Raw genomic sequence first — 26,843 nt, forward strand, 5'->3', positions numbered from 1 at the left:
CTCATAGGTTTCATGTCACAGTCCTCTATAATGTGAGCCTCAACTTTATGAATGTGTGCCAATATACTGTCACTATAGTGCGATATTAATAAAAGCCTAATACCTTAACACTGGAAGCAATGTTTATTGTGTAACGGTGTCACTAAGAATATATATGTAGGAGCCATTGATGATTTGTTCCATAATTGTGTGTCATTGTAAGATTGAACCATTGTAGTGATAAAGATGCCACACGAACTATATAGTGATACCACTCAAAGTGCAATGTCACAGTTGACTTATAAGTGCCATAAAGCATATATATGAATCTGAGTTATCATATGCGGGCTTCCAAAAATTGTGCAAGTCACAGTAGTTCAAAGTGAGACAAGGAAATGTGATTTAAATGTGAGCTACAAACCTCAGCAACAAAGCGATCTACCAAGCATTATATAGCCATTGTCAACCATAACCCTTATCCTTCATTAAATGCATAACAAATGTGATGTCAAGCGAGTCACGGGCTACAGGAGCAACAATAATCATAAGGAATATGATCCTCACATAATAATGCCGAGCCTTAGAGATAGGAAATATAATGGCATCATCATTGTAATGTTGAGAGACCACTTTTTAACGATGCCACTATAATACTTCGATGCTCAGAGTTGTAGAGATCTAGGGCAAAGTCATCATTTTGCAAGCTAGAACATTATCTGCCAGGTCTAAGCCATCATTGTATGATACCATCCATAGTGTACATGCCACAGTATATTGTGATCATTGTGTGAACAACGATTTGCTCAAAGAGCGAGTAATCCACAGAGTTACGATGCTTATAGCGAGCCAATAGTTTATGATGTGTATCATACGATAATTTGTTAAAATTGGCAACCAGGGCAAAACTTCATGTGGGTCATCTTATTCATGGCTAATAATATTTTTATTAGATTCCTCTCATCGAGAGGTGTAGGATTGATATAAAGATCATCCAATTCCGATAAGTATTCATGGAGATATGAATTTATTTTGATTATGGAATTATTATCAAGCCGACCTACAACTCATGTAGGCTCAGAAGCCCAACAGTCGCATCTATTCATCCACCAACGTTGTGTATAAATATAAGAGGACTTTTCCTCATTTAGACTCACTCATCTCATCACATCTCTCTCTCTCTACTGCGCAGATATGAGTCTCTTCTCTATTGCGTTGAAACGGGTCTCTCTCTCTCACACATGTGAAGCCGGAAGCTATTGAATTTGAAGCTGCAACTGCAGAAGTAAAGATTGACTTGCGTGGCCTAGAAGATCTCCTCTTTGGAACTGCGCTATAGGTTCATCTGAACCTCCTTTGAAAGCCGCAACTTTTGGTGGTGGAATGAAGTCAATCCGACGAACAGTTTGCAAGATATCGACTGCCCTAGTTTGAAGCCGGAAACTGCTGCAACTGCAGAAGTAAAGATTGACTTGCGTGGCCTAGAAGATCTCCTCTTTGGAACTGCGCTGTAGGTTCATCTGAACCTCCTTTGAAAGCCGCAACTTTTGGTGGTGGAATGAAGTCAATCCGACGAACGGTTTGCAAGATATCGACTGCCCTAGTTTGAAGCCGGAAACTGTTGAAACTGAAGCTGCAACTGCAGAAGTAAAGATTGACTTGCGTGGCTTAGAAGATCTCCTCATCTGAACTACGTTGTAGGTTCATCTGAACCTCCTCTGGAAGCCGAAACTTTTGGTGGTGGAATGAAGTCAATCCGACTGTCGGTTTGTGAGATATGGTCTGCCCTAGTTTGACAATGAAGCCGCTAATGCTGATGCTACTGATCTAGGGTTTGCTACTATTGATATGAATCAGATTTATTGTACTATTTCTCTCTGCTGAATTATTGAAGATAAAAGAAGATTTGATCAAAGGGTTTCCCCACACATTGTGGGGTTTGTCCCTGGCTAGCCGCCACATCTTGTGTCTCTTGTCTTGGCTTGTTTTCTGTCGATCGTTTAATGGTCTATCTGCACTTTACTTTATGTACATGTGATTGCTAATCGGTGGAATATAATAAGAAAAAGAAGTAAACTGTTATAAGCATAGAACATACCATAACTTAACATGGTATTAGAGCTGAAGTGAAGACAAAGCCTGAGCAAGAGCAAGAGCAATCATTGAAGAGAAGATTGGCAAGGCTATCCTAAAAGAACTATGGGGTCCTCAACACTCTTTCCTGCCGAAGACAAGCTCCGTGAGAAAGCTGACTATCACGGATGGAAGATGTCTATCGATCTAACCCTTGAGAATCAAGGAGTGTTGGATCATGTGAGAAGCAATATTGTTGAGCCTCCATCAAATGCATCCACTGCTGCCTGGAACAAATGAAAAAAATGGAGAAGTCAAAACAATAGAAGATCATACGGGACTCTATCGACAAGCACTTGGTGGCCTACATCTCTGAACTGGACACCTCCAAGGAAATCTACGATAGACTGGTGAGTTTATTTAAAGTTAATGATGCAAATCAAGTTTTGTTTCTTAGAAATAAGCTGAGGGAAATCAAGAAGGGTAAAGATGAAAGTATGCAAGCATACTTCTTAAGAATCACCGAGATCAAGAACGATCTCCTATCTATTGGGGAAACTATTACTGACAGAGAAATGGCACTCACAACTCTTGGAGGATTGCCATTTGAATGGTATGTGTTCAGGACTACTCTTTTGAACTATAATGTAATTCCTGGTTTCGAGGAATTAATGGCTAGATGCATTCAAGAAGAAACAAGGGAAGAAGTGCAAGAAATGCCCATGCCTAAAGGTCCTCCTGCTGCCTTTTCTTCTCATGCAAAGAAAAGAAATAATTCTGGGACTAAATCAAAAGGAAAGGCTGGACCTAAGGCTAGAAGAAAATGACGATGTTACATTTGCGATAAAGCAAGTCACTATGTATGAGATCATGAGCATCATGATGAATGAGATCACGGACATAAAGGGCAACATGAGATCATGGACATATAGGATAGCATGATGATGATGCACACTAGTTTGAGCAGCATTATGATGGATAAAATCATGGACATGGGCAGCATGATGATAATCATGATTAGAGAAGCATGGTACAGTATGCAGTGGTGCAACTCGAAATCCCTCTGATGGCAATCAAAGGAATGACAAATTCAACAGCAAAGGTAAGACGAGAGTTGGGAATCAAGGAAGAGGACAAGCATTCAAGAAGGCTAGAAATTCCAAGATGTATTAAATGCACCTGACCTCAAAAAGAACCTAGTGTCCATCTCGGCAATGGAAGACAAAGGCTACAAGGTAACCTTCAGCGATGGCAAGGTATGTATATGGAAAAATAATGTTAAAGATGCCTTTATTCTTGGGTTTAGTGTTGATTCATTATATCAGGTCGATGGAAGTCCGCTAGGTGTCATGTCTTGTGACACAACTATTTAGTCCGAACTTTGGCATCGGAGGTTTGCCCACCTTCATTACAAAGCTCTACCCGATGTAAGACAGATGGTGACAGGGATGCCCGAATTCTGAGTAGAGAAAGAAGGTGTATGTCCAGGATGTGCCGAAGGAAAGCTCAAAAGGGGACCATTCCCCTCAAGCCAAAGCAAGACCTCCGATATATTACAATTGGTTCACTCAGGCATACCTGAGGTTGGCATTAAGAGGGAGACTACTACACCACATACTCCTAAGCAGAATGGTGTGGTGAGAAGGAAGAACCGCACAATGATGGAAGCTATCCGGGCCATGCTACATGATCAAAGACTTCCGAAGTTTCTATGGGCTGAAACTACAATCACCGTTGTATATGTACAAAATCGATGCCCTCATCAAGCATTGGGTTCCTAAACCCCTGAAGAAATGTTCACCATCGGTCAAAGGGAAGTCGTGATTAGTCATGATGTCACCTTTGACAAAGATATGGCCCTCAGCAAGGTGGACAATCTGCTGACTTTGAGTAGCTCTCAAGAAGCCGACACCAGGGAACCGAAAGAAAAGGATGATGAATCAATGCCTGATGTAGAAGAACCCATGGATCCGATTGATCCTCATCCACATGAGCCTTCCTCTTCTAGGAAGAGGCCTTCATGGCTTAGGGGGATACTTGATGATGCTGAAGGACATGTTGCACCTTGACGAACCTTCCATCAAAGTAAGAAACTTAACAGGTATCAGGGATACCTGACCATCATGAGCACGATCATATAAAATGAACCTTCATCATTCTCAGATGTCATCAAGCATTAACTATGGAAGGATGCTATGACCATAGAATATGGGTCTATTATGGAGAATGATGTCTGGGAAGTAGTTCCCAGACCCTGGACAAGACAATTGTTACTTCAAAATGGATTTACAAGATAAAGCATGCAGCAAATGGAAGTATGGAAAAGTATAAGGTTCATTTTGTTGCTCGTGGTTTATCCTAGAAGGGAGGTATAGACTATGATATTTGCACATGTTGCCAGATATACGATCATCCGCTTGATCATAGCCCTTGTGGCTTCACAAGGATGGAACCTACATCAGATGGATGTCAAGATCGCGGTCTTACATGGTTCTATCAAAGAAGAGGTCTATGTGGAGCAACCTGAAGGATTTGAGATTTATGATTGAAAAACTCATGTATGCAGGTTGAAGAATGCTCTCTATGGGCTGAAGCAAGCACCCCGAGCATGGTATGAGAGGATCGATAGCTACTTGATGAAGCTGGGATTCACTAGGAGTGATGTTGATCCTAACCTTTACTGTAAGGTTGAAGATGACAAGCCTCTCATATCGTTGTTGTACGTGGATGACCTCTTTCTAACAGGTGCAAACCCTCTCATTCACAAATGTAAGAGGGAGATGGCTTCTGAATTTGAAATGAAGGACCAAGGACTTGAAGTATGGCAGAAGCCAAGGGAAATTTTCCTATCTCAAGGAAAATATGTGGTAAAGATATTGGAAAGATTTGGTATGATGGACTGCAAGCCTGTGACTACCTCGAGGATCTTAACTTTTAGAAGTTATATGGTAGTGATGTCGGACTAGACTTGGGAAATGCCTCTGAGTTTCAAAAACTCATTCGCATTGATGTTCTCGGTGAACCTCCGTCCGAACATATGTTTTGCAGTTAGCATTGTGAGCTCATATTTGGTTGAGCCTTACTAGATTGATGCCAGGAATCTTCTGAGATGTCTTCAGGACACAATCTCTCATGGATTAAGATACACTGCCGGACTTGGATATACTGATGTTGATTGGGCAGGCAGTGTGGTGGACCGTAAGAGCACTTCTGGGTACTGTTTCACCTTGGGATCTGCTTCGATACCCTGGATGAGCAGGAAGCAGAAGTCAGTGGCTTTGAGCACCGCCGAAGTAGGATATATTGTTGCTAGCATAACCTCGTGTGAGGCAGTTTGGTTGTGAAAGCTCTTCAGTGAGCTGTTTGGATTTACATTGGATACCACTGTGATTCTCTGTAACAACCAGAGGTGGGATTCAATTATTGAGGAATCCCATATTCGTCAATTGCTCTAGCAGATAGACATCATCTGGGATATGGTAAGTCGATGAGCAAGGAAGCTCCATCACATTAAGATGATGTATAGGTTGATACACCTTGTCAAAGCCCCGAGGAAAGATCTAATCTGTGATTTTCCCAAACGACTTGGAGTCGGCAAGAAACCCTTGTACAAGAGTCTTGCATGTTGCATACATTGAGCTCTGGGAGCTCTGAGGGCTTGTGGTTCCTACTGGAACAACATATGACCACAAGGTGACTCACCCTCCCCTAGTGGTGCACACTGGAACAAGATGATTCGCTCTCTTGTGGGACAAGATGATTCGCTCTCTTGTGGAACAGGATGATTCGCTCTCCTGTGTAGCAGGATGATTAGTTCTCCTGTGAGGCCTGGATTGATGTGTTCTCCATGGCAGCCTGGATTGATGTGTTCTCCATGGCAATTGTAGCAGGATTGATGTGTTCTCCTGTGAGGCCTGGATTGATGTGTTCTCCATGGCAATTGTAGCAGGATTGATGTGTTCTCCTGTGAGGACAGGATTGATTAGTTCTCCTGTCGAGGCATCCTACCCATGCAGTCTGGGGACTCATGGGAAGTACCTCTCATCTGATCAATGAGCAGGGAAATGAAGTTAGGGACCATAGTAGTACCGATGGACGCATCGTTGTAACTACCGTACTCCCTACGCTAGGATGACCTCCATTGATCTGGGATCAATGATACTGGTCTGGGACCAGTGGTAGGAGTTGTACCATACTATGACGCTGACTTCGGGTCAGTTGACACTGGTCTTGGATCAGTGGTACATACTCTGAGACTGACTTTGAGTCAGTGGAGGATGATATTGGTCTGGGACCATTGGAGTTGTACTCACTATGACGCTGACTTTGGGTTGGTTGAGACTGGTCTGGGACCAGTGGTACATACTCTGAGACTGACTTTGAGTCAGTTTGTTACATCCTCGATCATTTCTTCTTCTTCATAATTCGGACAAAAGCAGAGTAGAACAGAACAATGCAAGAGCAGAGCAGAACAGAACAAAACAGTACAGATCAGTGCAGGGCAGAACAAGACAAAGCAAAACAGGCAAAATAGAGCAGCGCAGGGCAAGGGTCAGGCTGTACAAGGCAGTGCATTTGATGGATAAATAGTAACGACCGATAGACAGATTGCAGATGAAGTTCTCCATGGTTGAGAGGGAGTGTTAAAATTGGCAACCAGGGCAAAACTTCATGTGGGTCATCTTATTCATGGCTAATAATATTTTTATTAGATTCCTCTCGTCGAGAGGTGTAGGATTGATATAAAGATCATCCAATTCCGATAAGTATTCATGGAGATATGAATTTATTTTGATTATGGAATTATTATCAAGCCGACCTACAACTCATGTAGGCTCAGAAGCCCAACAGTCGCATCTATTCATCCACCAACGTTGTGTATAAATATAAGAGGACTTTTCCTCATTTGGACTCACTCATCTCATCACATCTCTCTCTCTCTACTGCGCAGATATGAGTCTCTTCTCTATTGCGCTGAAATGGGTCTCTCTCTCTCACACATGTGAAGCCGGAAGTTGTTGAATTTGAAGCTACAACTGCAGAAGTAAATATTGACTTGTGTGGCCTAGAAGATCTCCTCTTTGGAACTGCGTTGTAGGTTCATCTGAACCTCCTTTGAAAGCCGCAACTTTTGGTGGTGGAATGAAGTCAATCCGACGAACGGTTTGCAAGATATCGACTGCGCTAGTTTGAAGCCGGAAACTGCTGAAACTGAAGCTACAACTGCAGAAGTAAAGATTGACTTGCGTGGCCTAGAAGATCTCCTCTTTGGAACTGCGTTGTAGGTTCATCTGAACCTCCTTTGAAAACCGCAACTTTTGGTGGTGGAATGAAGTCAATCCGACGAACGGTTTGCAAGATATCGACTGCCCTAGTTTGAAACCGGAAACTGCTGAAACTGAAGCTACAACTGCAGAAGTAAAGATTGACTTGCGTGGCTTAGAAGATCTCCTGATCTGAACTGCGCTGTAGGTTCATCTGAACCTCCTATGGAAGCCGAAACTTTTGGTGGTGGAATGAAGTCAATCCGACTGTCGGTTTGTGAGATATGGTCTGCCCTAGTTTGACAATGAAGCCGCTAATGCTGATGCTACTGATCTAGGGTTTGCTACTGCTGATATGAATCAGATTTATTGTACTATTTCTCTCTGCTGAATTATTGAAGATAAAAGAAGATTTGATCAAAGGGTTTCCCCACACATTGTGGGGTTTGTCCCTGGCTAGCTGCCACATCTTGTGTCTCTTGTCTTGGCTTGTTTTCTGTCGATCGTTTAATGTTCTATCTGCACTTTACTTTATGTACATGTGATTGCTAATCGGTGGAATATAATAAGAAAAAGAAGTAAACTGTTATAAGCATAGAACATACCATAACTTAACATAATTAGAATCACTTACCGAGCCTCAGAGCTTTGAGAAATGCAATTTATTGACTATGTGAGTTACAACAATGTAAGCGAGCCACCAAATAGAATACGATTCATTTGAACACTGTAGAGTGAGCCACCAAATATACACATATATGAGCCCTCGTTCTTCCTATGAAATTATACATGCATGCCATTGTAATACATTGTAATCATATGTGCCTCCACAGTGGGCTCTATTACGAACCTGAGAACCATCATTTGTACAGACTTCACAGGATCGTATCTATGAGTGAGTTTTTAAGTAAACAAACTACTGCATATTAAAAAAGATCTAAGCCACATAGATCCACAAGAATATGATATGATCCAAACTAAACATAGAGAATTATCACCGTGACAACAAAAGCGATCCTCTCTTTGATTATTGTGAGTCACAGAGTGTATATACATCAATCCTCTTGCCACAAAACAAATCTAAGTTGATCCATAGAAAGCATGAGACTTTGATCCAAATTGCCAACAGAGTGATCTTCAGGCCTCCAACTTCTAACCTTTTCTCTGATACCATGTTGAGAAATCGGGAGGCTTGCAACTTATATTAGATTTCTCATACTTTGATAAATGCTTGCGAATTTAGTTGGCTTCTTATTAATTATTATTATGTTTCTTTCATCAAATATAAACATGAATATAACAAGAGAACAAAGAGCACAAGATATAGGCTCCAAGCCAAGTCAAAACCCCTCAAAGGGGAAAACTCAAAAAAATTATCTTCTTATAGGATCAGATCAAAGTGAGATATCCAAGACCCATACAACAGAAAAATACCAGCCTTCTAGATGCCAAGTCAAACCCTCCTTTTGCACAGTAAATCCATCAACAACAAGAGACCAGCAACGAATCTTCATCAAGAAATATGATGAGGCAAAACTTCCACAAACCCTTCTCCATCTTCAGACTTTGGCCCTCCTTCTGCAAAATTTCAGAACCAATTAAGCGAATTGTGTGTGTCCAAATAAGTTCAAATCATCCTCAATCTATATTGTCCAAAGGGGTGCAAATAGACGTATCCTTTGGGATTGGGCCGACTTGACAGGTACACCGACTTGGCATCTAGAGGGGTTTTTGACCCAGATTACATATTTAAAAATTATTTTTTATTTTTCTTTACAATAGGTCTAAATAGAACATCGACTCTTTGACTCAACAAATCCTAGAAGCATGAAGAACATGCTTATCTAATAAAATAATAATAATAATAAATATTTTTCTTCTTTTTCTTCTTTTCTTTTTCTTCTTTTCTTTTTCTTTTAGATAAAATATACAATGATATAGGCAGTATTGACAATATCGACGATATATCGCTGATATTCAGAAATATCGCGATATTTTCGGGGAGCTGAAATATTGCGATATTTTCGCTCCCCATAAATATTGCGATATTTTCGCTCCCCAAAAATATTGCAATATTTATGAGATATCGCCATATCTCGCGAAAATATCGCGTGACGATAGTAAATATCGTCAGTCCGTCTAACCCACGCCTAGAAAAGGGAAAAAACAATTTATTTTTTTTGCTCATTTTGATTTTTTGAGTGTTGGAGAAGGAAGGGGAGAGCGTTGTGGTAGTTGTCAAGGAGGAATTGAGGATCGAAGAGCCATTATCACCACCAACTACGAATTTTTTGTTGATCAAAGATTGAAGAACAGTGAGACAAACTTCATTTCTTCCATTAACAGGTATGTTCTTAAAAACCCCTATGTTAATGATTTTTTTCATAGATTTAGGGTTATTCTTGCTTGCCTCTTTGCCTACCAACATTTTGCTTCTTCTTCTTTTTTCCATTTGCTATGATTTTCATGCCCATGAGCCAATGCAAGGGTTTTCTCCATATTTGGACAGCAAACTCCATTTCTTTTTTTAACTTTCAAATGCACCCTCTTATTGTCATTTTTCATTGAATTCACATTGCAAATAATGTAGCAAAAAAATTATTTTGTAAAATGAGGTGGTTATTACTTATTATTTTTTGTGTATGGGTGGAGTAACTTTAATCATTAATTCCAATTTTTTGTTTTTTTGGTGCCCTAGGTTTGAATTAGCTCACTACAAATATGCCAAAAGCCTTGGACCCATTTTGGGAGTATGGGGAGCCTGATGGTGGGACAAATTGAACATATCTATCATGCAAATTGTGTGGGACCAGGATGACAGGAGGGGTTACGCGATAGAAATACCATCTAGCTAGCCTCCCTGGACATGATGTTGGGCATTGTACAGTTTCTAGTTCGGAGTTTATACAAAAAGCTCTTGAAGTAATTGATGAAAAAGACAGAAAGAAGGAAGAGGCAGAAAAAAACAAGATTGATGTGTAGGTAGATCTTTCGCGATAGCTTCTTCTGATTTTCAGGCTAAGGGTAGTGGGAGGGGCTCCACAGCATCCCCTGCTATTGATAGTGCGAGGTCATCATTTTTTGTTCCACGAACAAGACATGGAGCACAACCTTCCATAAAATCAATTGTTAAAAAAAAAAGCAAGAAGCAAATAGAGTTATGGGGAGATGTCTTTTCTGGAGCGACTTACCTCTCAACATCACCAAAACCAATCCATTTTGGCAGCCAATGTGTGATGCTATTGTTGTTGTGGGCCCAGGGTACAAAAGTGCTACATATGAGGAGTTGTGGGGACCAATTCTTCAAGCAGAAAAGCAAGACATCAACTCTAGATTGGTGGAGTTGAAACAAACATGGGAAGTTTCTGGAGGCACGGTGATGTCTGATCGTTGGACAAATAGGAAGTGTAGGACCCTTCTAAATTTCTTGGTACATTGTCCTAAAGGTACCATGTTTATTAAATCAGTGGATGCATTAGCACATATCAAAGATGCAGCAATGATATGTGAGTTGTTAGATGGGTTCATCCGGGAGATTGGTGTGTAGAATGCAATGCAAGTCATAACAAACAATGCAGCGAAGTATGTGTCTACTAGCAGGATGCTTATGGAGAGGCACAACACATTATTTTAGACTCCGTGTGCAGGCTGCAGCGCATTGTCTCGATTTGTTGCTTGAGGATATGGGGAAACTTTCCTTCATCAAGGAGGTGATTAATATGGCTAGGAGAGCGTCCCCAAGTTTATTTATAACCATGCTATTGTTCTTAGCCTCATGAGGAGGTACACTAGAAACAAGGAGTTGTGGCGTCCTACTATCACACGTTTTTCCACCAACTTTATTACTTTTCAGTCTTTGCTTCGATGCTAATTCGAGTTGAAGCAAATGCTTGTTTTTGATGAGTGGCATGATTGTAGATACAGCAAGAGATAGGACGAGAGAGCCATTGCAAAAATGGTGTACTCTGACACGTTTTGGCAGGGAGTAGAAGAGGCTTTCTCAGTTAGTAAACCTATAGTAAAGGTTCTGAGATTGGTAGATGGGGGCAAGCCTGCAATGGCTTATTTGTATGAGGCCATGGATAGGGCCAAGGAGGCCATTCGTTCTTATTGAGAAGACAAGGGTTTCGTTGGGCTTGATAGGCATATGATGTTATGGGATGTGATTGATAGTCGGTGGACAGGGATGCTTCATCGACCCATTCATGTAGCAGCACTCTTCCTCAACCCCGTATTGTCATACAAATGTGCCATTGATTTTGATGGCGAGGTCATGGAAGGGCTCCTTTCCTGTATTCAGAGGATGGTACCTAATCCTAAGCTTCGTAGCAAAATCAATTGCGAGATACAGTTTTATCAAGATTGTGTTGGCATATTTGGCTTTGATGATGCTATTAGGGAAAGGACCTCTTCGTGCCATGTAAGTAACAAGTCATCACTCATTAGAATTTTCAATTTAGAATTTCCTTATTTATAATTATAGATTTTTAAGATTCAATTATGTAACTTTAATTGAAAGTTTAATTATGTTTTAAGTTTTTGACTTTTTTATTTCTTTATTTTGTTGTAGATATTTGGTGGCGAAGCTATGGTGCAAGGGCACCAAATTTGCAGAAATTAGCCATAAGAATCTTGAGTCAAACATGTAGCTCTTCAGGGTGTGAGCGCAATTGGAGTGTATTTGAGAAAATACACGCAAAAAAGCACAACAGGTATAACTTTGAACTTCAGCCTTCAGTTGAGTAAGTACTGTAATTTTTAATTTTTAATTTATGACCCTCAAGTGTCAAGACTCAAGACTCATTAGTTTTTTTGACACTCTTACAGGTTGGAGTTCGCACGCCTCAATGATTTAGTGAATATGCATTACAATATCCGACATCGAGTGAAGCAAATAGAAGCACCAATGGATCCAAATGCCATTTCCTTAGACAATATTGATGTATTGTCTCAATGGAGGGTGGAGCTTGAGGTGCCCTTTTTGGAGGGGTCACCTTCATGGTTAGAGCGAGATGATCCATTAGAACAGGGGCAGCAAGAGGAGGAGGAGACTGTGGGAGCATCAGCATCAACACCATCTGCTATAGATATAGGAGAGCAGAGCTCCATACCTAGCACTCATTATTTGACATTAGGTGCAGAGGCAAGGCCAGTGCCTTCTACTGCTAGGGGCAGGCCTGGCAAACAGCTCATCATGTTTTCCTGTAAAAGGGGGAGAGGGCACTGATTTCAGATAGATAGCTCCTAGTTTTATTTGTTTTGCTACATATAACTCATGATGATGAGATACTTTTATATATGTGATGTTATTTTGTATTGGTTTTCCACATTTGAGTCCTTGATTGGACAATTATCAGGGATCAGCAGGATTTGGTATCGCTTTTGATGTATCATTTCTATTTGACATCATATATATGAGTGCTTTCTTCATATTTATGTGCCAATGTGTTTATTTCATGTTGTTATTGCTTTATATGTTTAAAAAAAACAAAAAAACTAAAAACTAAAAAACTAAAAACTAAAAACTAAAAAACAAAAAACAAAAAAAACAAAAAACAAAAAAAAACAAAAAACAAAAAAAAACAAAAAAAAAAAAAAAACAAAAAAAAACAAAAAAACAAACAAAAAACAAAAAAACAAAAACAAAAACAAAAACAAAAAAAACAAAAACAAAAAAAAAAAAACAAAAAAAAACAAAAACAAAAACAAAAAAAAAAGAATATATTTCTGCATTTTTTATGCTTGCCGATATTTTCGCCGATATTTCCAATAAGATGTTTTCTGGACCCTCGCTGATATTTTGCCGACCCTGATATTATCAACACTGGATATAGGCACAAAGAACATTTTGAAGACCGAACCTAGTTACATTTTCTAACATTTTCATCACTACAGGGGGCTGCTCCATTCTATATTTTGTTGTGCCCAAGATTTATGTCACTCATATTCTCGGTCTACTTCTTATGTTGGATCTTTGTTTGCCTATAGGAAAGGATGAAAGCAAAGGAGACAAATCATCAATGACTTCATCCTTCTTCTTGCTTCCATTCTTCACTTGACTTAGATTTTGAGCAAACACTTATGCTATTGTACTAGTTGAGTTTCTCCATTCACTACCATAGTAGAATTTCAACTTGTGTAAGGAAATTGGAAGCGTCTCCGCATGATTATTTCTATACCCCAAGAACCTTCAGCCTGTTGACTTGTTGCCAACTTTCTCAGGACTTTGTTCTTTCTATAACTCTAATGAAGATCCAATTAGTGTCTTTTGGCAACCAATAAGAGCATGCTTGTGTGTAAGAATTTTATCCTTTTGCATAGCTCCTGCTTGCTTGAATATTTGTTTCCTAATACATGAATTTGTGAGATTCAATAGGTTTCAATGGCCTTATAAATTTTCTATTTCATCCACTCCATTTACCAAGGACAAGAACTGATCATCAAAATTAGTTGATTTAAGTGTTCTAAGGCCAAAAACATTTGATATCATTGCCACTTTGTGAACTTAATTGCAGATCTGTAAGGGGAATGCTTAGTATCAATAATAAAACACTGATTTTAAGTATTTTCCTTGCATTTTAGGTCAAGTTAGTTCGTTGTTCTGCAACTGTTACTGTAGAAACATGGGGAAAGTAAAGCAAATTTATGAATTTTCTGACTCATTTTAGCATCTACAATCATAAACTTGAAGTTTTATTTTACTGATCTGAAGAACAAGTTGCCGACTTCTGAGTTCTCTAGTGTAGATCAATTAACTTTTATTGCAGAATGGAGGTACATTCCCCGAAGAGTTCATAACTGAAGCATGAATCATCTAGAGATACTCCTGTGAAGTCATCAAAGCACAAACTCAAAGTGAGACGGACCGTGTGAAGTGACAATAGCACTTTCCCTTTCATTATCCAGACACCTTTGGGTCCTTTCAGCAAAGGTATTTATCTATTTAAATTTTAGATTATAACTTTAGACTTTGAAAATACCACAGAAATACACAGATGAGAAGGCCTTCTGACAAACACAAGATCTTCAATTACCAGAAGCATTGAATAACAGCAGTAAATAGCATTGATTATACAGGCTCCATGAATGGACAGGGAATCTTAAATACAGCAAGCTCATACCACGAGCATACCATCTACAAAAATAAATATCATAAATCACAAATAGTATCCATCCTGATACATGAAGCATATAAGTTTTGAAGAAGAGGGTAACAAAGGGACTGTCGAACAGATAAAAGTGAATAGAAAAGGCTGAGCCTTACCTCTTTCTAGGGCACAATTTTTCTCGATCCTCCTTATCATTTTTAGAATCACTGGGTATGGCACCGGAACAGCACAGCACAGAACATTAATAAAAAGAGTGAGTTAATAATATAAATAAAGAAAAAAGGTACAGGTACTATTTTTTGAAATACTTCAGAAAATATTTGTCAATTAAGGAACTAACATTATAGGAGTTTTAGAGGGGAGAGAGAGTGTATAATGGTATCATAAATAAACAATTATTTTAACAAACTTTTCCTGACGCTAATTATGATTCAACTTTGGTGGAAGCCTCCCAGTAAAATAATTTTTCTATTGTTTCTAATAGAGTAGCCATTAGTATTTATACCTGACGGTAAATTAAAGAGAGAACTTCAATGTATGCATCCCAGTTATAATTGCCATGAATATATTACTTGTTTACAGAACAAATGCTGTCACTCATAAGCTGCAAACCAAATCACAATTCATGCGTCAAAGTGCAATTCACTATGACTTAAATGAACTCTGTTCTTAGCACAGTAAGAATCCACATTATTCAGAAGAACATCCGCAACAGCGAGGATCACATCCCCTGCTTTCCCCGTGTTCTTGACACGGGATGATGCAGAAGATCCCTAATATTGGATGAGGGTTGCCCACAAGTACCAAGGATATTTAACTCATGTTTCTGATATGGTCAAGGACTATCTCAGGTATCTCAAGATGCCTAGACGTCCTGTAAAATCCAGATTTTCTCCTTAGCAAAATGCAGGATTCAGGGCCAGCTCATTTCAGAGTATGATTCCAAATACAGTTTTCATGAGTCAGAGGTTGCTTGACACATAGTCCAGATGCGGATTGGTTCAGTGATGTGATCCTGATTCAGAGACAGATGCTGCACAGGTTTTTCATCAGATTGGAGAAAGTTATTATTTTGGCAGCAGTACTATATTTTAGGAGACACGGTTCAGAGGCTCGCATGGCAGAGAGCATGTTATATTTGGAGTCCTTGACACCTGCTGAGTCTGATGAGCCTTTTCCAGACAACACACGACACCTATTTTTAGCAGTTTCAGTACAGAGGCTCACATGTCAGTTTTGATTGCATATATGGACTCCTTGCTGAAAATCAAGTCCATTGAGTATACTTCCATTGCTATGTATAAAATTAATTTAATTTAATTTCTAAACTAATGGGCTCGATCAAAGATCATGCCCCCTCATGTAATGGCACCTAGGCTATATTTAAGCCAGGGCCTCCCACCATTGTAATCCATCATTCAATTTATTAATTAAAATATATATTTCTTCTGTCAATTACTAAGTGTATTTGCTCCATCTGGTATCAGAGCAGTTCAATTACTCAGCTGAAAGTGCCCTGTTCACTGCTGCATCTCATTGCCCACATCTCTCCACTGCCCACATCTCCCTGCACCGCCATCATATTTGTAATGTTCCAAACTTAAATAAACAATACTATGCAAAGCAAAAAACAATTTACAGCACATAAATCTTAAACAATCAGCAAATGCTCATAAAAACTCCAGAAGTAAGAACCAGCTGAGCCATTTTATTAATCAATAGGGCAAGTACAATAGTATGGAGGAAAGAACCTGGGCTTGCCTCAATGGCAAGCGTGACAGAACCCAAGTGATAATACAATGATCTCAAATGCTGGAAATGACCGCTCCTCTAATGCTCTGCGCTGCCCAAAAACCTACACTGCTGGCTGGAAAGGGACCGCAAGAAACTCCACCTCTAATGCTCAGAAAATGCTGCAAATTTAACCTCAAGCTCCTTGACCAAACCCACAAAAACCCAGAAAGGGTTTGGCCTATCTCTGAGCCAAATTTATGGTGCGAATTCCCCAGCTAACTAGCAATTCGCCTTATTATAAGAATTAGGATTTCAGACCTGAATAGCATCTGGAAAATTCTGAAATTTTAACCACGGACCCCTCTCAGAAAACTCGGAAAAACCCACGAAGGAATTTGGCTGGTTTAGACTTCTGAAATTTGACCCCCTTGGATCCCAGCTTCAGCAGCAATTGCAAAACTCGGTCTGCTGGAATCTGCTTGTAAATCCTCCCGGAAATGGACCCAAAGTGCTGGGCTGACCTCTGCTATCAATCCCCTGACTTCCCGGATGGGCTTCCGGCCTATGGCACCTGCTCCTTAGCTCCACGAAATTGCTGGACTGGCCCTCTATGCTGTCCCCAAGCCCAGTAATTCGAACTGCTGGGATGCTGGCTCTGCTGGCTCCAAAACTCACAAGAAAGGTTGGCCCTTTGCTGCTCTCCCAATCCTCTAACTCTCCCGGCAAATGCTTGATCATTGATAGCTCCAAACTCCCCCTGCGTATTCTCCAGCTAGCCAGAAATACGCACTCCCTATTGTGGCTGAATGGTAGTGCTATAACACACTCCCCAAACTCCTGAAATACTTATGTAACTGCCTCTCTAAGGCGGGCACGGATGGTCCCCCGAAGTAGAGGTTGAATCTCCCTCTTGAGAGATTCGTGGCTAAACATCCGGTTGACTCAGCGAAACAGCAGAGCGAACAGTGAAGTACTTTTGATTGCAAGGTGTAAGATTGAATCCAAATGAGAGCTCCCTCCTGCTTTTATCTTTGTGGGTCTTCCTTGCCTCATGTGGGCCCCTCCATCCAACACTTCGAATTACCTCCAAGCCATTCGAATGGCCTAGTTCAAATTCCCACGTGGGTGGCCCCCACCTTCCACTAGCAACCAAATTAAGTCGATTCCTCCAAAGTCCCTAAGTCGAAAATGCTAGGTTATTTCCCTTAGCCAAAATTGTGCAAAAATGTGTGGAAACACCCTGTTATAAATGAGTTGAAGAAAGGAGATGACAGTCCTCCCCTCCCAAATGTTGCATGCCCTCAAGCAGCCTCAAAGTTGGGTGCTCCAAAATGTGCTCACCCTCCCAAGTGGCATCCTCATCCAGCAAGCTCCTCCAATGCACCAAAAATCGTTTGTCCTCAAGCAATGCTTGAACAAGCATCCTCTCTAACTGTTGCTCCCCACTGTCACTGCAAAATGTGCCAGGGTCCTAGATGTGCCACTAGATCGTCCCTAACCTCTGCATTGTCCTGATATGAAAGAATCCTTCAATACCAGGATCCTAGGCAATCCTGTCCAACATGAAGCTCCCCTCACTCCACTCACTATCCTGCCCAGTGAAAGTACCAGAAGTCCCCTGCTCCATCAATGACTCGCTAAAGCCCAATGGAAGATCTATATGATCTCCCCCTGTAGTAGTCGGCGCATCCCTAAAGGTTATTGAGTTGTGAAGAGTTGTGATGCCCTAGTTCCCTGCTAGTCCCAGAGTGGTGCCACCATGCTGACGTTGCGCTACTTTGACTATGTCATACTCCCCATTGTGCGCAATCAGTATCCTCCTCTCCTGGAACTCGATGGTGGAATACTGAAAGAGGCGAGACACATCCTGCCTAGGCATCTCCATGGCACCAAGGCCTACCCATCCAAATCTAACTCTGAACCTGTGCAGCAACAGAGAATGTCTGCCTCCCCATATGATGAAACCCTCTGTGAACCCCCATGTGTCATCCCAAGAGCGAACTATATCTCTCTGCCACGACTCCGCTCATCACGAGTGATCTATCGATCAACTGAATCCTTGCATCCCATAGCCAAACCTGTTGCGGCATAGCCCTGTCAACCGATGGAATCCCTCTAGCCCTCGTCTCTAGTCCCTGCATGTGATCACTATATAGGCTCTATATATCGTGGGCTAATCTAATGCATGCTAATCTGCCTTGTGCCTGCCATTGTGCACTACCGAAGATCGTTGGAAGCCACGTGTGCCAAAGAGCTACCCCGTGAATGCAACCAAAAGATGGGTATCCGATACTTGTAATCGACTCAGGGTATGTGGATCCTTCCTGTCCCTACCAACCATCTCCCCTGGGTCTGCCATCCGCCCTCTCGATAATGTGCCAATATAAGGTCTGGAGCCCAGACACATACTGGGAAACTACCTCAATCGTAACCGCTATCCTCTGCTCATGCTTGGTCTCGACATGCCCTGAGAAAAGAGTGACACATGTCTCCCTTAGGACTAGCTCCCTAGACGTAGGCTCGATGATGAATGATATGCCACCCCTGCAGATGATCACCTCATTCCCCAACCTGTGGCTATCAACTGACGCACCAATCCAATGCCACTGTTGAAAAGTCTCCCCCCTAGTGCGAGCGTCACCCAAATATCTCGGGTGAGCTCCTTGTCCCCCGTTGCTCATGCCCAGAGTGCAGGAAGTTGACAGCAAAATTGACTGCGCCCGGGAGGGATGTAGAAGATGGTCAAGCATGCGAGTCCCCACGGATACCATCAAGTATCACTCATCTGTGTCCCTGTCGATCCTAGGTGAACTATGCCCAAAGGTATGCCTGATGTTTCCGTCCAAGGGTCTCCTTGGAGGCAACACTCCAAGACCTCGCTGTGTAGTACTATACACCCCTGCATACCATCGATCATCCCAGTACTCCTGGACATGCCACTGTACACCGCAGCCTACCCCTATACACCACTGGATACCCTTGGCTATGGCTATGCCATCCTGTACTGTCCTGTGTCTCGGTTGTGTCATTGTACCTGTCACTCCCCGCATGTACTCAATGCGATGTGAGGCACTCCCACTCCACAGCGCAATCCAACATACTACGACACACCCCCATGTGTCTCCATGCCCATCTGCAGACCACTGCTCTACGCTAGATGCTCCTACCCATCCTTGAATGAGATGGCCTAAAGCTGTGTCCATATGTGTCGGCCCGCATCCAACCCGGATCATCACCTCCACTGTCGCATCACCATGCTCTCTGATGAGGGGACCTCCCCTCCAAGTCCTCCCTAAGGGATCCAAGAAGTGAACCTCCCCAGGTGTCAGCAATGATGCCACCACTGCTCTGCTCCTCTGTGTCTCACACAAATGCGAAGAATCCCCAGCTCCATACAAGGCACTGTCTGGTGGCCTGCCAATGCCACCTCCTCCAACAAACTCCTGCCAGAGTATGTTGATCATCCTAAGACCCCGTGTACAATTGTCATACCAAGGCACCCCAAGGAGTCTACCCAAAAACTAGTTGGCCACTGGTGCTGACCGAAACTCTCCTAGCAGAGGTGCACACTCGATTGCTAGGTCAACTATACCCTCTAGGTCCCTAAGTCGAAAATGTTGGGTTCTTTCCCTTAGCCAAAATTGTGCAAAAATGTGTGGAAATACCCTGTTACAAATGTGTTTGAGAGGGGACATGACAATATTCTCATGCCGACCCCACTGCCGCCCACATCTCTGCCTATACTTCTTACTCGCAGAACGTCAGATCCCGAACATCACGTCATTCCACTTCTCTACGTCGATTGAGCTACCTTCCACGCAGCCTGTCAGTTGCCCGTGTTTGTCCCTTGTCAACTCTGTTAACCGCCTGTTCCCGTCCCTGTGCCGCATTTGTCCTATCTGCCCAATTAGTCGTGTCCCTCATCATTTTACAGTCAAGTTAGTTATATCTACATAACGCACTTTATTATATTAGTTATTATATATAATTGTTATATAATTTATTTTAATAAGTTATATAATAATTATTATATAGTTGAGTTATTATATTTATAAAATATATATATTGTTATATTATAAATATTAAAAAGAAATCGAGTTAAGTTGGATAAATAGACTCCACCACACATTTGATCAACATCCTGGTCAATGACAATGAGTGATTTTAATAAAAAATTGATAGAAATTGAGAATAAAGTCACCAGACATGCCAAAGAAATCAAGGAGATCCAGAACACGACGAGGAAAATAGAGAATCAGGTTGAGCAAAATCATAACGAATTTAAAATGGAAATCATAATGAAGCAATGATGGCTCATAATGAAGCAATAGTGGCGTTGAACTCTATTTGTGGAAAGTTGAAAATTACAACTGATCAACTACCCCACAATAATGAAGCTACTCAACACTTGGATCCTTCAGATATATCAAACTCATCAGACTCACATCATACCCTTGAGTCTCCACAAGCATCTTCCATACCCAATCAACAAAATAGTAACATGAATTTTCAAAATATGTAGCTCTCCACCCAATACCCCTTCTTCGTTCCACCAATCGCTACATATCAACGAAGAGCAAAACTTGAACTTTCCAAATTTGACGATAATGAGAAATACAGTGTTGCATGGTTCAATAAAGCAAAAGAATATTTCAAGATTTACAGTATTGACAATGACGATGAAAAGATCAGGCATACATCCATGCAAATGGAAGGTGAAGCATATAATTGGTATATGTGGTGGAAGAAAACGACACATGCTATCAGTTGGAGGAAATTCAAAAATGCATTCTTTAAGAGGTTCCAAGGTGTCAAAGAAGAAGAGTTCTTCTCGACACTCACTAGGCTACAACAAAAAGGAGATGTGGACAAATATACTAGAGAATGGGAAACTCTAGCTACACAAGTACCTAGGTTATTAGAGACTCATCTTATTCAATCATACATCACAGGACTCAAACCACATCTCCAGGATGAGCTTAAGCTTCGTGATATCACTTCTATAGAAGAAGCAAGACAATAAGCAAAAGCCGCACAAAAAAAAAAAACTCAAAAGAATGCATTTGCCAAAAGTTGAAAGAGTATATTCGAGGCGAAGATTTCCCCAATCTACTAACGTGGAAAATACAAAGTATGTTCCACCAGAGCTACGTGAAGGAAGAAAAACTAATTTGGAAATGCAAAGAATTAAAGAGGGGTGCAAACGTTGTGGCAAAAAATGGGATTCTAAAAATAAATGTGTCAAAGGAAAAGAGACCAAGAACCTGTATATATGTGAAGCAACCAATGATTCAGATAGTGAAGATTCGGACATATAAGAAGTTGAAGATTCTTTACAATTTTTCCAAAAATCAAACAACAAAAATATTCCGCAAGTGTCATTATCAGCGATGACAAGGATATCTCAACCCCAGACATTAAGTTAAAAGGACATATCAAAAAGAGAAATGTAATGGTTCTAACAGATACCGCCAACACTCACAACTTTTTGGACTCAAATAAAAAAAGGCTCAACATCTTCACGTATCCAATGCCCAATATGAAAGTAATGGTAGTTGATGGGAAGAAATCGAAAAAGTAGGAAAATGCCATAAAGCCAAATTGCAGATTTAGGACTACAATCTAGAATCCCCATTCTATACAATACCGTTGGGAGGAGTGGATGTGGTCCTAGGAATCCAATGGCTACAAACTCTAGGCACTTACTTTGCTAACCATCAAAACCAATTTATAAAGTTTAGATCAGAGGGGAAGAAATACAAGTTATATGGTTGTCAACCTCCTCAAAATTAAATTGTATCATCCTATCAAATGATGAAGTTGATCCAAAAAGGAGTGCAGTGCCATCAAATGGAAATGTTGGCTTCGAAATTGGTTAGCGAAGAACCACCTGAAGTTCAAGAATTGATCCAAAAACACAAAATGGTGTTCCAACATCTTCCAATGAAGATGCCCCCTGAAAGAGAAATCGAGCACATAATCGAAGTTAAATCAAGGTCAAACCCTGTCAACATCAAGCCGTATAGGTATCCACATCATCAAAAATTGAAATCGAAAGATTAGTCCAAGATATTTTAAAGTGTGGAATCATCACAAAAATTAAAAGCCCTTATGTTGCTCAGGTGGTTCTAGTCTGAAGGAAGGATGGATCCATTAGACTATGTGTAGATTATCAAGGGTTGAACAAGATAACAATTAAGAACAAGTTTTTGATCCCCTTTATAGACTAAATGTCAGATGAGCTTCATGAGCCCAATATTTTTCAAAATTGGACTTGAGATCGGGGCACTACCAAATCAAAATAAGGTTAGAGGACATAGCAAAGACTGTCTTTCAAACACATGAAGGTCATTATGAATTTAAGGTAATGCCCTTTGGTTTAACTAATGCTCCAACAACCTTCCAGGCTACCATGAATGAGGTATTTCATCCATATCTAAGAAAGTATGTGTTAGTATTCTTTGATAATATTCTAATCTATATTAAAACATGGAAGGAGCATCTACAACATCTGGAGCAAGTTCTCACTATATTAGAATAACATCAATTTTATGCAAAGATGTCTAAGTCCGCCTTTGGAAAGGAAGAGGTAGAGTACCTCGAACACATAACATCCAAGGAAGGAGTAGTAGATCCTAATAAGATCAAAGCTATAAAAGAATGGCCTAGACCAGTTACCATCTCCAAATTAAGAGGATTCTTAGGGTTCATTGGATACTATCGAATGTTTATTCAAAACTATGTTCATGTATCTGCACCCCTAACAAACCTTTTGAAAATAACTAATTTCAATGGGATGATAGGGCAGAATGCGACCAATGCCAGAGAAATAAAATGAGAACATTATGACCCATGAACTGCTCCATCCCTTAAATATTCCAAACCATAAGTGGAAAGAAATATCAATGGACTTTATCAAAGGATTACCCTTATCATATGGAAAAGACAAAATCCTCATAGTAATCGACAAACTCACCAAGTATGCACACTTCATAGGAATGAAGAAATCATACTCAACAGAACAAATCGCTGAGATATTTTGCAAAAATGTGTACAAACTACATGGGTTTCCCAAAGTCATTGTTAGCGACAGAGGTGACAAATTTAAAGGCAATTTTAGGAGGGAATTTTCAAACATATAGGAACATACCTCAACATGAGTTCAACGTACCATCCTCAAATAGACAGAAGTTTTCAATAAATGTTTAGAAGCCTACCTTCGTTTTTATGCAATAGACAAACAAAATAAGTGGGCTCAATGGTTACACCTTGCCAAATGGTGCTACAATTCCACTTACCACACTTTAGCAAAAATGACCCATTTCAAGCTTAGTATGGTTACGAACTTTCTAAATGGAAGGACCTTGCCATTATCGAGAAAAAACTTCCAACAATTAAAGATCAGTTAGAACTTAGAAGAAACCCAAAAGGTCTTCTAAGCACTAAAGGAAAACCTAAATATCGCAAGAAATCGTATGAAGCAGCAGGCTGACTGAAACAGAACAGAGAGAGAATTTGAAGTTGGAGAATGGGTATTTGTTAAACTTCAGCCCTACAAGCAATTGTCCTTAAAACAGAAGGGAAAAAACAAATTGGCACCAAAGTTCTATGGACCGTACCAAATTAACAAAAAAATCAACCAAGTAGCCTACAACTTAAGCCTTCCTGATAAAAGTCGTGTTCACAACGTCTTCCATGTATCTTGCCTTAAAAAGGCACTTGGCAAACACCAAGTGGCACAGACAACACTTCCGACATTAGATGATGAAGGGAAGATCATTTAGAACCAGGAGTCATCACCGTCAAGGAAAAGAAGTTGCGATCACGAGTAATCAAAGAATACTTGATTAAGTGGAAGGACCTACCAGAAGAAGAAGCCTCTTGGGAGACCAAAACATTCTGTCAGCAACATCCTTCGTTACCTATGCTTTGAGGACAAAGCATTCTTTCAAGAGGAAGGCAATGTTATGTATAAAATTAATTTAATTTAATTTCTAAACTAAGGGGCACGATCAAAGATCATGCCCCCTCATGTAATGGCACCTAGGTTGTATTTAAGCCAAGGCCTCCCACCATTGTAATCCATCATTCAATTTATTAATAAAAATATATATATATTTCTTCTGTCAATTACTGAGCGTATTTGCTCCATTCATCAACATGTGAGGGATTTTCTAATTTTTAGTAGTGCTTATTTTTAGGTGTGCTATATTTAGTAGGGTTCCCTTAGCAATTCTGGACAGTTTCTAAGTTTTCCTAATTTTTAGGGGGACTGCTATTTGCGACTTGTCTATTTATTGCTTATAACATGGTGACATGTGGCAATTCCATGATGACACATGGCAGCTTCTGGTGGTGGCATGTGACAAATCCAGGAGTGACATGTGGCATGCACGCAAGGTTATGTGACAATTCCTTGGGATGACAAGTGGCAACATCAAGGTGCATGCATATCGATTATTGTACATGGATAAGACTGGGAGTATCTTGGAGTTTAGAGCACTTGCATGAGTTACCTGAAGACCACTGGGATGCATGCATTGATTTAGGAGATAATTAAGCATGTGGACGAGCTAACTAGGGACATGACGTCTCTCTTTCCACTTCACCATCAGTTGATCATCAGTTGAAACCAAAGAATCTCCACTGGACTAGCTAGCATGCTTTAGTTCACTCAACCTCTCACCCGATCAACAAAGTACCTGCATCTCTCTCTCCACTTCATCCTTCGTTCACTGAAGAACATCTCAAGAGGATCAAGGCACATGGGGAAAGGACTCCAAGATATCTAAAGCACGTGGCTACTCTTCTTCACTTTAACTCCAACAAGTTAATACTTCACTCCTATCTATCATTAGATCATCACTGCATAACTCTAGTGTATAAAAGAGCATGAGGGAGGAAGATTTCAGTACATGTACACTCTACTCCACTCATTCAATGAGTAATCATAACTCTTCTCCACACATACTCATCAATGAGCATGGCTTAGAGGAAGAGTCTTGCATGGGTGATTTGACCTCATTGATCATTAAGAGGATGAGGTCGCTCTTGGACAATGGTGGAGTTTTCTTCTAGCAGCAACATATCTCTCTTTCCCTCTCATTCTCTTCTATTATATTCAAGCTTCTATACTTTGTGCTGGGATCATCATTGGACTAGTTCTGCACTCTATCTCTATGGTGCAATCAACCTATTGGCAAATGCATAATAAGACTTGACTATGTTTCTTTTTGGCTTTTGAAGTTTGTTGATACTTGGTGGCTTCTTCATGCAATGTATTAGATGTCTTTATAGCTCTGTATCTTGATGAGATTTTTAATTTATAAGCACTTTCTTTCTTCTTCTTCTCGTCATTTTAATGTCGAAGGGAAACTTTCCACCATACAAACCCAAAACCATATTTATAACTCCCTTTAGCTGCTTAATAACATCCCAAGGAATATATAGTGTGTTGTTATGTGACTTTATGTGCAGATTTCAAGAGTAATTGCAGTACATGAATAGTTAGGGACACCTTTGCGGTTGGAAAGCACCAGCCTAAACAGAGAGGAGGTTTTCCGATGACACAATAAGTAGATTTTCCTAAATGCTACTCTAATTTAAACTGCATATTTTTGAGGTTACTTTACCTTTATACATGTAATGATCTAGGGTAAATTTTGCACTAGGATTTCGGAAGCAATATCTTTTCTTTTTCCAGTACAGTGACTAAATTCAATATATTCGTTGAACAGTCAAATTTTATTCCAATGAAACAATGAACATTGTGTAATCAACCATATAAAATCTTGGCAAGACAATGTATTGTTCAACAATCCAGAAATGCAGTATGAAGATGCCAAACCAATTCAATGCAACATGTAGCTCAATTTAGGACAAGCATCAATTCCCTATGACAGAAGTGATCCAGATAACAATTTCTAGATTCCTAATCAACAAAACCGGATGCCCTAACTGATTTCTACAGTTACAAGGAATAAAACAATTGTGGCCTATATCTACTTACTACACTAGATCTGAGAATACAGCAGTTCTCGACTACCCCTTCTGTCTGTCGAGCCCAACTTCCAACTTCTGTTTCAACCTCAACAAAGGTTTGGACAGCTTGTTCGACTCTCAATCTTGTCTTAGACCATAGTGAATGCTTCTGTTTCTACCATCCAGCTTCAAACCCTTAATGTGATCCACAACGAGCGTTTCGTTTTGAGTCTGCCCACTGTGAGGGAATACGTTATGATCTGATTCCTCTTATAAACCCCAGAACAGGACTTCTATAATCCTCACTATGCTTTGATCCCTGCAAAAGTTAGTTTTCCTGCTATAGAATGCTTATGCAAGGGGATGTGCTAATCTAGCCTTCATGAAGATGTGACTTCTAGCTTCAGAATGCCCTTGCGAGGATGTCTTATAGAGCTTCAATCAATTCCAAGAAATTGCCCTTCGAGATCCCTGTCATGTTACCAAAAGCATAAACCGAACTGCCACAGATCCACGCTTGAGTTCTACAAAAGACTTGTCATGAATAATTCACAAAAGTCCGATCTTAGGCCACAGATCCCCGAAACCAGCAACAGAAATTTCGTGAGGATGCCACAAGGAATTCAGAGATCCTTCTTAAGCTTTGATCCAAGCTCGCATGCTACAAAGAATGATACTTACAACTATACTAGAGCAATTCCAAGAG

General features: G+C 40.4%; 1 protein-coding gene across 2 annotated transcripts in view; it reads right to left on the reverse strand.

The window, feature by feature from the left end:
* LOC149179522 (transcription factor ILR3-like) overlaps positions 1-26,843 on the reverse strand; it is a 156,749-nt gene that overhangs the window by 49,499 nt on the left and 80,407 nt on the right. The window contains exon 2 of one of the 2 annotated variants that reach the window (XM_089415683.1): positions 14,578-14,628. The exons of the other annotated variant lie outside the window; for it this stretch is intronic. Within the exon in view, the coding sequence (XP_089271809.1) occupies positions 14,578-14,628 (51 nt within the window). The remainder of the gene's footprint in view (positions 1-14,577; positions 14,629-26,843) is intronic. 2 annotated transcript variants of the gene reach the window in all.

Source organism: Pinus tabuliformis, chromosome 3_2 (assembly GCF_031772625.1).
Source record: "Pinus tabuliformis cultivar Carrire ecotype Pingquan chromosome 3_2, CPIR1, whole genome shotgun sequence".
Lineage (NCBI taxonomy): Eukaryota > Viridiplantae > Streptophyta > Pinopsida > Pinales > Pinaceae > Pinus > Pinus tabuliformis.